The sequence below is a fragment of the Sus scrofa genome, chromosome 11 (assembly GCF_054392235.1).
Source record: "Sus scrofa isolate SSC_HxYL_T2T_F1_AM1 chromosome 11, Sscrofa_HxYL_maternal_Yorkshire_Landrace_v2.0, whole genome shotgun sequence".
Classification (NCBI taxonomy): Eukaryota; Metazoa; Chordata; class Mammalia; order Artiodactyla; family Suidae; genus Sus; species Sus scrofa.
This window is the reverse complement of record NC_139393.1, coordinates 6,026,664-6,038,790: the sequence shown is the minus strand read 5'-3', so window position 1 is coordinate 6,038,790 and position 12,127 is coordinate 6,026,664. Positions and strand designations below refer to the sequence as shown.

At 49.6% G+C, this 12,127-nt stretch overlaps 1 protein-coding gene across 3 annotated transcripts in view; it reads left to right on the top strand.

Annotated features, from left to right (window-relative positions):
- The window catches only part of FLT3 (fms related receptor tyrosine kinase 3), an 84,994-nt gene that overhangs the window by 54,607 nt on the left and 18,260 nt on the right, over positions 1–12,127 (top strand). For all 3 annotated transcript variants that reach the window (XM_021065521.2, XM_084981308.1, XM_005668293.4), the window contains exons 10-18: positions 1,455–1,558; positions 2,507–2,615; positions 3,025–3,203; positions 4,505–4,611; positions 4,698–4,830; positions 4,911–5,015; positions 9,329–9,439; positions 10,208–10,361; positions 11,897–11,979. In XM_021065521.2, coding sequence (XP_020921180.1) covers positions 1,455–1,558; positions 2,507–2,615; positions 3,025–3,203; positions 4,505–4,611; positions 4,698–4,830; positions 4,911–5,015; positions 9,329–9,439; positions 10,208–10,361; positions 11,897–11,979 — 1,085 coding nt within the window. The remainder of the gene's footprint in view (positions 1–1,454; positions 1,559–2,506; positions 2,616–3,024; positions 3,204–4,504; positions 4,612–4,697; positions 4,831–4,910; positions 5,016–9,328; positions 9,440–10,207; positions 10,362–11,896; positions 11,980–12,127) is intronic.

The window sequence follows — 12,127 nt, the reverse complement described above, 5'->3', positions numbered from 1 at the left end:
CCTGCACTTTGCTTGTAACAGGGGAGAAATCCCTTCTCATAGTGGTGATGACAATACAGGTTCTTAGTCACCAAAGAGATGTCATTGTAAACTCTAGTTTCCTGATCTCTGGTCGCATGCCCGCTGGCCATCTTCAGGAAAACCCCAGGGGAAGAAGCAGCTCTGAAAGGCCCTGTCAGTCCTTGGTCAGCCTGCTCGGAATTTCCAGAGGAGGGTCGGTGATGCCTGGGTTGCGCTAGCTGGGGGTTAACTGCCACCTGCAGGAGGGCAAGAGGCTGAGAATGACCCAGACATTCAAATTTGTGTTCAGACTGTTTCTCGGACCAATTTCCTACCTGGAAGAGTGAGGTTTCAGAGCTCTCTCATCTGTCCCACGGCCAGTTACGCTCCATTCAGACAGCGCAGAAGACTTAGGAGGGCAAATGTTTATGAAACAGGTTGCTTTGGTTTGCACGATAATCAATAGATATACTGGTAATTTCTTTATCTTATCAAATTGATTGGTGTTTTTGGCAAACCACACTGCCTTTTTCTTTAAAAAAAATCTCTTCCTTGGTTCCTTTTCAGGGTCCTTGGTGATTGTCCAGTGAGCATTACATTTCCCTTTAAGAAGCCCACATCTTTCTTGTGGCCCACTTAAACCCTACCTTCTGTAAAGTCTAGAAATTGCACGTAGCTGTACTTACTTTTCTCTCTAAAGTTATAATTTGACTTTCCCCCGATCTGTCATTTCCACTCCTCCAGCCATTTCCTTCTTGTTGTCCAGAAGTAGGTCAGGTTAAGAAATTCCCCTTTGCACTTCCTCAGCCATATGCCTGTAGGCTTGGTGAATAATCCCCAATAGCATGTACCTCGTAGGCTTGGTGGATGAGCATCCAAGTTGATATGAACCTGCTGAGACCACCCAAAGATTTCCATACCAACCAGTGGATTTGAACTCTCATCACTGTCAATCACTCTCTAAGTCAAGGCTTGGTCATCAGTCCTGCTCGGACCAACATTAGAGAGCTCTCCTTTGAGGAAGCTGGGGGGTATGGGCTCCTCCACCTGCAGAGGTTCTTCCGTATTTCCAGGAAGTCAGATTGGTCTGAAATGTATATACCCGTAGGGGCTGAACCCTTGTTGCCTCTCTCGGGAACCCCAGCCTCGACGGTGCTTCTCAACGTTTAATGTCCAGATGAATCACACGGAGATCATCTGAAAATGCAGGCTCTGAGTCCGTAGTTGGGTTGGGGCCTGAGATCGTGCATTTCTAACAAGCTCCCAGTAGTACCGAGGCCCTGCTGCCTGTTTGTGGACCCCACTTTGCATATCGAGAGCAAACCGACCCTCCCTGGCCACTCAACTTTAGCGAGTCAGTGCCTCCAGGAAGATCCGTCCCATGAACACTGCACTCATGTCAGCATCTCCTCAAAGAATCTGGCTAAATCTGTCTTTAACTCTTTTTCAAACAGCATATCTAAGTTTTGCAACCATAAACACCAGCCAGGACAATACATCTTCCATGCAGAAAATGACGACGCCCAGTTCACAAAGATGTTCACGCTGAATATAAGAAGTAAGTGAAATTGTCCAGAAGTTTTATTTCAGTCCCGTGGCTCCTTCACGTGTCTCAACGTTGACCAGAAAGAGCTAAGCAATGGCTTAGGGAAAGAATGCTATAAAACCCTTTAGACGTGTGGAAGTGCTTTGGAATTTTACTTTGGTGTCTGCTGGCTTCGTTTACAAGCAGACCTCTCTCTCTGGGCTCATCCTTCGGAGCTAAGATGCTGATTCCGTGGTGTCTCCGCAGGTGCTTCAGTGTGTGACGTTACTGATTTTAGTACTTTGAAAGGTCGAGGGCAGGGAAGGCTGAAAGTCATGCTGCCCTCCGTTTAGTTGTTTAAATCATTTTTGTTTCCTTGGTCTATAAAAAGGTGAGAGTACATTTCACTGGACTCTGCAGATGCTTCTCCGGAAGCTAGGACTCATTTTGAGGTCTGCACATAGACAGAGGTCTACACCCCAGCGCTTTCCAGGTGGAAAAGGGGTGGCAGGGCTGCCTGCATGGCAGGTGACATGACGAGAGAAAGAAGGAACAACCAGAGGCCTTGAGTCACCCTGCACGAGGCCCTCCTGGAAGCACAAGCTACTCAGAAAACCCAGGCAGCCTGTATAAAGCTGGCTTTGAAACCCTTTCTGGGAGTTCCCATCGTGGCACAGTGGAAACGAATCTGACTAGTAGCCACAAGAACGCAGGTTCGATCCTTGGCTTCACTCAGTGAGTTAAGGATCTGGCGTTGCTGTGAGCTGTGGTGTAGGTCACAGATGCGGCTCAGATCTAGCATTGCTGTGGCTGTGGCATAAGCTGGGAGCTACAGCTCCGGTTCGACCCCTAGTCTGGGCACCTCCATGTGCTGCGAGTGCAGCCCTAGAAAGACAAAACAAAAAACCAACAACAGAAAGAGAAACCCTTTCTGGAAAATGCCCTACTCCATGGGCTTATTTTGCCTGTTGTTTTCTCTAGGGAAACCGCAAGTGCTGGCCGAGGCATCGGCAAGTCAGGCTTCCTGCTCCTCTGATGGTTACCCGTTACCGTCTTGGACCTGGAAGAAGTGTTCAGACAAGTCTCCCAAGTAAGTGGCATCTCCTGCATTTGAACGTAACACTCAGACACTCTCTCTCTGACCTACTGACCCTTTCTCGTGGGTACAGTTTAAGAAGAAACGGTGAAGCATCGAAGATGCTAACCTTCTTCCTTTTTTTTTTCTCATTGCACTAGTAACTTCACTAAGTTCGTTGCTTTATAAAACATTGCAGATGTCGTCATTGTTAGCGTAACAATTTACCAAACTGTAGGTAACTGGTGCAGTTTGCTGAGCATGTTTTATAAAGATGCTTACCTCCTGAGTCAACCCGAATTCTAAGTGGGCAAAGGCTGTTTCTGATCATTTAGCCGTGTCTCCCATAGACCTGCTAGAGAAACCCTCACTTCCAACCCTGCGACCGCCCTGCCCGTCTGACTTCTCTGCTGCTTCTTTGCAGCTGCACGGAAGAGATCACGGAAGGCATCTGGAATAAAAAGGCCAACAGGAAAGTATTTGGACAGTGGATTTCCAGCAGCACTCTGAACATGAGCGAGGCTGTCAAAGGGTTTCTGGTGAAGTGCTGTGCCTACAATTCCCTGGGCACGTCTTGTGAAACGATCCTCTTAAACTCACCAGGTAGACAGCAGCTGCTGTTGTCACGCCCCACCTGCAGGAATTCCCCACCAGGCGTCAGTCCCTGTCGTTTGCTTTTATTCGGGAGTTTTACCAGCGTGTGTAGGTCCCGAGTGTGAGCCGAGAAGGCTTTCTGAGTCAGGCAAGAAGCCCCACCGAACGTGTGTATTTTGCAGTTCAAGGGCGGAGGGACTTGTGACGTCATGGGAACTCATGAATTTCAGGTGCTGGGGGTAGAACCGTACCCTCCGGGTCCAGGGCACGTCTAGGAGAGGTCCAGCTCTAGGGAAGGGATTTGGTCATTTGGCGTCTACCATTTTCCCTTCGGAGTTAACTCCTTCGTTCCCTCCAGCCTGCTCTTTTCTAATTTTTGGTTTGCTATTTAGAGCCCTCCAAAGTTAAGCAATTCTGAAACCTGGCCGCCTACACTAAAGATTTAAAGTCACCAGCATCCCCAAAGTAACTTCTCCACAGTCACGTGACACCTTCATAATGGGAACACAAACTTCTTCTTTTTTTTTTTTTTTGTTTTAAACGTGAGGTATAGTTGGTTTACAGCGTTGTTGTGTTCATTTCAGGTGCACAGCAAAGTGGTTCAGTTTTATATATATTCTTTTTCAGATTCTTTTCCACTAGAGTTTATTACAAGATAATAGAGCCCTGCTGGTGTGCAGGAGGAACTTGTTTTTATCTCTTTTATATATAGTAGACAAACTTCTTCTTTTTTTATAGGACTTTCGTATCCTGTGGGTTTAAACAGATGTCAGTCTGTTTTTCAATTTTTTTTTTTAATTGAAGTTGATTTACAATGTTGTGTTCATTTCTGCTGTGGAGCAAAGTGATTCAGTGAAACACACATCTACGCATTCTTCATACTCTTTTCCATGAGGTGTATCCATCCCAGGATACTGCGTGTAGTTGCCCCTGCTGTACAGAAGGGCCCTGTGGTTTATCCACTCTATATTCAATAGTTTGCACCTGCTAACCGCAAACTCCCAATCCATCCCTCCCCCACCCCACCCGCCCTTGGCAACCATGGGTCTGTTTTCATCGATGTGATGCTTACAACCTAGTAAACGATTCTGAAAAATGGGTTCAGGATCAATTTAAATTTCTCTGGGAAGGAAACCTGTCCTTTATGCGAACACAGCCTGACTTTCTGGGGGGAGTCGGGAATATGAAGGGGCTCCGTAAGGATGCAAATAACAGTTGCTCAGACAGGATGTGGGGGGCCGTGACGAGCGCTCGGCGGCAGGGTCCAGCGGCGGTCCTCACCCCCTGCTCTGTGATGCTCTTCCTTTCAGGCCCCTTCCCTTTCATCCAGGACAACATCTCATTCTATGCAACAATTGGCCTCTGTCTTCCCTTCATCGCCGTTTTAACCATGCTAATTTGTCACAAGTACAAAAAGGTAAAAGCACGGGGGAACAAGTCAGCCTTGTGTCCCGTGTCTGCAACCCTCGGTGTGGCTCATCGACTCCTTTTTGCCCCCTACAGCGATTCCGGTACGAAAGCCAGCTGCAGATGGTCCAGGTGACGGGGTCCCTGGATAACGACTACTTCTACATCGACTTCAGAGAATATGAATATGACCTCAAATGGGAGTTTCCCAGGGAAAATTTAGAATTTGGTAAGAATTCAGATGCCCCAAGTGTTTCGTGTTTCCTTCCTGTTGGGAACTCTTTTTAACACCGGCCATCTGTCTCACAGGGAAGGTTCTGGGATCCGGCGCTTTTGGAAAAGTGATGAACGCAACTGCCTATGGAATCAGTAAAACTGGAGTGTCAATCCAGGTGGCAGTCAAAATGCTGAAAGGTACGCTCACACGGAACAATATCCACAGAGACCCGCAAAGAGGGGAGGGGGCGCCCCCACCTCCTCTTCTCCATCACGGTGATGGCTGCTGAAAAGGAGGAGTTCCCCGGTGGTGCAGTGTGTTAAGGACCCGACATTGTCACTGCTGTGGTGGGGGTTCAGTCCCTGGCCAGGGAACCTCCACGTGCCTTGGGCATGGCCAAAAAAAAAAAAAAAACAACATGCTGAGAAGGGAGTGAGTTGGGGTTGGTGTCAACCAAGTCACAAATATAAAACACAAGACGTGAGCACAAAAGTCCGCCTCTTCCTCCTCTTCTGTCTTTGTTCAGGTGTTTTCAGCTCCAGTGTTTGGGGTGCCACTGCTTCAGGCAGCTGAGTGTCTGAGACGTTGCCCCAGACTCCGGGTGGAAGAGGGAGACGGAGGCTTCTGTGTCACTTCCCACTCGTTTCTCATCCGCCCACATCCTCCGCTGAGTACCACCCGCTTGGCGAGAGCACCCCCAGCTGGCTTTGGCCAGCTGCTCTGCGACCCCCGCCCCAGTGAACGAAGTCTGATGGGCATTTTTCCATCCTCACATTACTTGAATTTTTTAGCATAAACTGGCGCGATTGACTGCCCCCTCCGTCTTTCTTCCTTTGGTTTCCAAGTCGCCCAATCCTTCTGGGTTGCCCCTTACCCCCCTGACAGCTTCGCAGTCCTTGGCTGGCCCCTCATCTTCTTGGCACAGAGGTCCCGAGCCTTGCCTCTGGGCTCCCTTCTCTTTTCATTCCACCAGCTCACGGGCTGTCTCCGCTCACCTGTGACTTCAGGCGAGGTTAACTGTGGTCCTCAAAGCTTCTTCATCTCCCTTCTGAGCTTCAGGTTACATCCAGATGCTTGCACGTCAAAGTCCCTCGAACTCAGCCCATCCCAAGTGGGCTCTCCGATCCTGACCCTCCATCCTCACCGCCTCTCTCACTGATGGGTTACGAGTACCCATGACGAACCACGTTCCACACCATCTGGTCATCCTTGAAAGCACCCCCATTCTTTTCTTCCTCCCTTCCATCCATCTTCCCTTCCTTCCTTCCTTCCTTCCTTTTTCGCTTTTTAGTGCCACCCCCGTGTCATATGGAAGTTCCCAGGCTAGGGGGTCAAATCGGAGCTACAGCTGCTGGCTTACAGTAACCACAGTCACAGCAACGCCAGATTCAAGCCACATCTGTGACCTACACTGCAGCTCACAGCAACGCTGGATCCTTAACCCACTGAGCAAGGCCAGTGCGTCCTCATGCTTCCTAGTCAGATTTGGTACTGCTGAGCCACAGCGGCAACTCCGAAACCATCCCTCCGCTAACTCCCCATCAGCTGTTCCTATCCGGTCTCCTGCTCGGTGCCTCTCAAGTCCATCCTCTTTCTTTATCTCTGTGACTGCCCCCAGCCCAGGTCTGCCTCTTCCGAATAGCTGCACTAGCCTATCAAGACCCTGTAAGCACTCTTACCTCCTTCAGAGGCCCAAGGGATGGTTATGGACCGCAAAGTGGATCACAGAATTGTCCTCCTAAGGTTTCCAGGTGCATTCAGTTTCTCCGGAACGGCCACACACGGCCCAGCTGATGGGGTGCTGCTCGCCTGGCCCCTCACAGCCCAGCGCGCGGAGCCCGGCCACCCCTCGGTTCCCCTGGAGCCCTGCACCCCCCTCCCACCTCAGGGCCTTTGCACAGGCCCTGCTTCCGCTTCCCCATCCCCTTCCAGGCCCTCATCTCCCACTCCTCCCGCAGGTCTCAGCTCAAAGGCCACTTCCTCGGGGACGCCTCCCTCGCCTCGGATGAGCGCCAGTTCCTTGCTAGGTGCTCTGGCTCTTTCTCCCCCTGAAATTGATCACAACTATGATTACATGTTTGTTTAACGATTTAATTAAAGTCTCAGCTGCCACCGAAGTGTATAAGCCTCAAGAGGGTGGCTCCACCTGTTCTGCTGCGCTGTCCTCTTTCTTGATCTTGGTCTGTCCTGTTTTCTTCAAGATGGAATGGTCTCCTCCCTTCCCACCGCGGATTCACTTGGTGGACTCCTGTTTTTCCCTCGGGGCTCAGCGTAGGCATTTGGTGTCCCCTTCCCCACCCTCCCTAAGGCTGGCTTAGGTGTCCCTCTCGTGCGGGACGGCGCCCTACGTTCATCTTCCACCTGGCATCTGTGACACTACATTGTGGCTGTTCATTGACTTGACTGCCTTTTCCTGGAGGCTCCAAGCTCCAGGAAGACAGGGGCTGTGTCTTCCTATCATTTATTCCCCAAGGCCTGGCTCATGGCCTCATAGGAGGCGCTCAGTAAATACTTGCTGAATGAATGACTGAGTAAATGAATGAAAGACAGGAATGGTAAGGTGACAGTGCTTTGAAAAAGTTAAGCACGTCATAAAATGCACTATTTTGGTGACAAGGAATAAGACCCAGGCAATTAAAAGGCACAAATCTGGCCTTCCCGTCGTGGCTCAGTGGGTATCGAACCCAACTAGTATCCATGAGGACGAGGGCTCAATCCCTGGTCTCGCTCAGTGGGTTAAGGATCCCACGTTGCCGAGGCTGTGGTTAGGCCAGCAGGTGCAGCTCTGATTCGACCCCTAGCCTGGGAACCTGCATATGCCGTGGGTGCGGCCCTAAAAAGACAAAAGACAAAAAAAAAAAAAAAAAAAAAAAAAGAAAGCCACGAATCCTTTTAACCGTGAAGTTGTGGGAGACAGTGGGTCCCAGTGCACGTGTTGAAGGATGTCACCCCCTAGCCAAGTGACAGAAGTAAAGATGTCCCTCACAGCTCAGGCTGGTCAGAGGTGATGGCATGAAAGCTCTGGCAAAGCTGCGTAAAGGCTGCCTGTCTTCCAGGACAAAATAGCGGCACTTGGACATTGACTATAAAGATCAGTTCCTCTGTAGCAGAGCCTGTGTCAACAGAGAGCTGGAGGCCTGGAGACGGAGGTCCAGCGACCCGGCCCTGGCCTCTAGGGCTCCAGCACCTCTGGGCAGGGCCGTCCTGACACCCTGGGCACGTTAGTCTCCGTGACATGAGACCTTGGCGTCCCCACTACCTACCTCCCCGTTATGCTTCTTTTTTTTTTTTTGCTATTTCTTGGGCCGCTCCCGCGGCATATGGAGGTTCCCAGGCTAGGGGTCGAATCGGAGCTGCAGACACTGGCCTACACCAGAGCCACAGCAATGCGGGATCCGAGCCGCGTCTGCAACCTACATCACAGCTCACAGCAATGCCGGATCGTTAACCCACTGAGCAAGGGCAGGGACCGAACCCGCAACCTCATGGTTCCCAGTCGGATTCGTTAACCGCTGCGCCACGGTGGGAACTCCCCGTTATGCTTCTAAGGTGGACACCGTCCCGCCTCCTGGGCCTTGTTCCTCGTTATGGGCGAATGAGTCTCTTGAGAACTCGGTTCTCTTGGACCTTCTCGCCCTGGACCCACGGACAGAGTGGAGCGTCTAGTTCTGAGGGCCACACCCGGAGCCACGCACCCTCACAGACCTTCCCATCTTGTCCGTCTATGACTTCAACAAATCCAAGAGTCAAAAAAAAAAAAAAAGTATAGGAGTTCCCATTGCAGCTCTGCGGTAAGGACCCCAACTAGCCTCCATGCGGATCCCTGGCCTCGCTCAGTGGGTTAAGGGTCCGGCGTTGCCATGAGCTGTGGCGTAGGTCACAGACCGGTTTCAGATCCTGTGGCAGCTGCAGCTCATATTCGACCCCTAGCCTGGGAGCCCCCATATACTGTGGGTGCGGCCCTAAAAAGACCAAAAAAAAAAAAGAAAAAACGTGTATTTCTAAGCATATCTATTAACTTCTACTGTGGAGGAAAATCATGTATAATTATTATTTTGTCTCATTTTATTTTTTGAGGGTCAATTCTAAAGTTTTCTTTTAGTAGAGAAACTCCTGTAGAAAGGCACATTATACGATGCAACTTTCCTGCTACGATCGTTGACATTCTGTCTTAAAACACAGGGTATGATTGTTCAAAATGCGGGTGTCACTTTATGTACTTTAAAACTTGCGCGCATGGGGTTCCCTAGGGGCCTGGCGGTTGAAGGATCTGGCGTTGTTGGGGCGGCAGGGCACATCACGGCTGTAGGTTCCTGGCCTGGGAGCTTAGGCATGCCACCCGCATGGCCAAAAATAAATAAATAAATAAATAAATAAATAAATAAATAAATAAATAAATAATAAACCGTAGGCAAATCTGCTCTGAACTGAGGAAAAGTGTAATTTAGTAAATAACCTGAGATACCTGTTTCACCTCCCTCTTACGTTTGTGATGCTCTTCTGTGGACAGAAAAGGCAGACAGCTCGGAACGAGAGGCTCTCATGTCTGAACTCAAAATGATGACCCACCTGGGCAGCCACGAGAATATAGTGAACCTGCTGGGCGCCTGCACCCTGTCAGGTAACCCGTCCCCCCCCCACCCCCCGAGGACATGTTGGCCTGAAGACAAGGAGGACATTTGTCCTCCTTTTCTCAGTCACAGCGGGGCCCCAAACCCAAGTGGCATCCTGCATTGAGGTCTCGAGGGTCAGTTGGGTGGCATAGGGCTGGCAGGTGCAACCCCAGGTCCAGCCCTACCCAGGGACCTTCCATATGCCTCACATGCGGCCCTAAAAAGAAAAGGGAAAAAAAGAAGAAGAAGAAGAGGTGACTAGGGAGGGATTTCTTCCTCCTCAGAAACAGCAGGTGCGCACGTGGTGACCAAGTGCTTGCAGTGTAGGTGGCCTGTCATTCCCCGGCTGCCACGTGGAGAACCCAGGTGGCCGGTGGGTACCGGTGAGGCCATGTGTACAACAAGAACCAACGTGGAAGGCAGGAAAGACAGCTTCCAGAGGAGCTGGAGCAAAAGGCTGAAATTGAATGGAAAGTGCAAGAAGAGGGGTTCCCTGGTGGCTCAGAGGGTTAAGGATCTGGGGTGGTCACTGTGGTGGCTCTGGTTACTGCTAGAGTGTGGGTTTGAGCCCTGGCTGGTGAACTTCCCCATGCCCAGGGCGGGGCTAGAAATTAATTAATTAATTAAAGTGCAAGAAGAGCTAAGTCAGAGAAAGTCGTGTTCTCCCAAAGTCCGGGGAGGAGGGAGTTTGCATAGAGTGTGTTTTCTGCTCCACAGATGTCTGAAAAAAGTGCTTGGTGTTTCTACACCGGTCATTAAAACTGTCACTATTTCAGGGCCCATTTACTTGATTTTTGAATATTGTTGCTACGGTGATCTTCTCAACTATCTAAGAAGTAAAAGAGAGAAATTTCATAGGACATGGACCGAGATTTTCAAGGAACATAATTTCAGTTTTTATCCTACTTTCCAATCACACCCAAATTCCAGGTAAGAGACGGGGGCATGGTTTCATAATTACACATGATGGGCTCCCCCCGAGACGTACACGCAGGTTGAGGAAAGGTGTGTCATTCAGGCTTTGAGGCCTCCTGGTTAACACGTGGGTATTGGGATAGAAAGAGCAGACACTCTTCCCAAAGCCCTTGGCATAGTCATAAAAAGTGCAGGTCCTGGGAAAATTGCGCAAAAGAGCTCTAAGTTCATAAATGAGATTTTAAAAAATGAGGGTGGGTGGCTTGCCTTGAGGATGGGGACAAAGGAAGTCAAGATAGCACTTGTCTCTATGCTCTGTGTTGCGTATCCTGCCGTCTGTGGGATCTTGGGTGACTCTTGGTTCTGAGAGGGCTGCAGGTTTGGTGGGAAGCTCATCCTCCTCCCTGGACATTTGCTGCCAGCAGCCTGAACGTCGCTCTGTAGCACTCTTTTCTGAATGAATTCACAGGCACGCTGATGGATTGTCGCCTCAACCTGCAGGACATTCCTGCTTCCCGCTTACATGAAAATGCTCCCTTTTCCTAAAGGCAGATTTTTAGAGACTTTTATCTGTATGGGGGGCCCTTTTGGAGGATGCCTTTGGGATTCCCTGTTTTCTTAGCATGGATGTTTCAGCACGTGCCTCTGGCCTTCTGGTGCTGAGACAGAAACCCAGCATCTTAAAGCCGGGGGCCGCATGGAGCTGCCCTTAACCGAGTCACACCAGTTTTCCCGTTTACACTCACTTCTCAGTTCATACGCCAAAACTGAGAGGCTTCTGTAAAGTCATCGGTGTTCTAGAACAGAGAGTCCATGTGTGACCAGCACGCCTTGGTTAGTGACAACGACGCTGGGCACTGCATCGCCTTTGGTCCACTCCAGTCAGCAGGGAATTCAGTGCACGGGAGCAATTACTACGGAAATATGTGGGGTCTGGGAGCATTCAGCCACTTTCGAAAGATGTGGACCTTGTGATTGGGGTCCGCTGATAGGCTGGAATCCACTGAATCCCTGTCTGTATAGAATGCATACACAGTCCCCCGGAAAAGACATCATCCTTATTCCCGTTTGTTAATTTCACGGAGAAAAGACATGAGCTTAACCAAGGCCAACTTGAACAAAGAAAAGGATGATGAAACACTTAGAGGTCCCTACAGAAGATCTGCAGTACATGAGCTTGTACACGGAAAGGGGGCTGAGTTGAGGAAGAGGTCGGAGAGCTGGTCACACTCTTTAGTGGCTTTGTGATGTCAGCAACTCATATTTATCTCACCCGGCCTAATTGCTCTTTTATAAACTGCGACTTGGTCACCCAGTTCATAGGGTTGTGAGAAGGCTTGAGGGGGGTCCTCTTATCCTGGCTAGACCGGCAAGTTCAGTTACACAGATATTTTTAAGGTCCACGCACACACAAAGAGGACAAGTCGATGCTATGCTTTTCATTTAAAAAATAAATTTATAAGTGGAATTCATTTCTTTGATGACTTGTGTGTTTTTAAATGTCTACTCAGAAGAAGAATGTAAATAATGAAATGACTTTTTTTTAATAGTATGCCGGGTTCAAGAGAAGTTCAAATACACCCAGACTCGGATCCTATCTCAGGATTCAATGGGAATTCATTTCAATCTGAAGGTAATATCTTATTCTAAGTAGTGACACTTTAAAATAGAAATGGAGGAGTTCCCGTCACGGTGCAGCAGAAACGAATCCGACTAGGAACCATGAGGTTGTGGGTTCGATCCCTGGCCTCGCTCAGTGGGTTAAGGATCCAGCGTTGCCC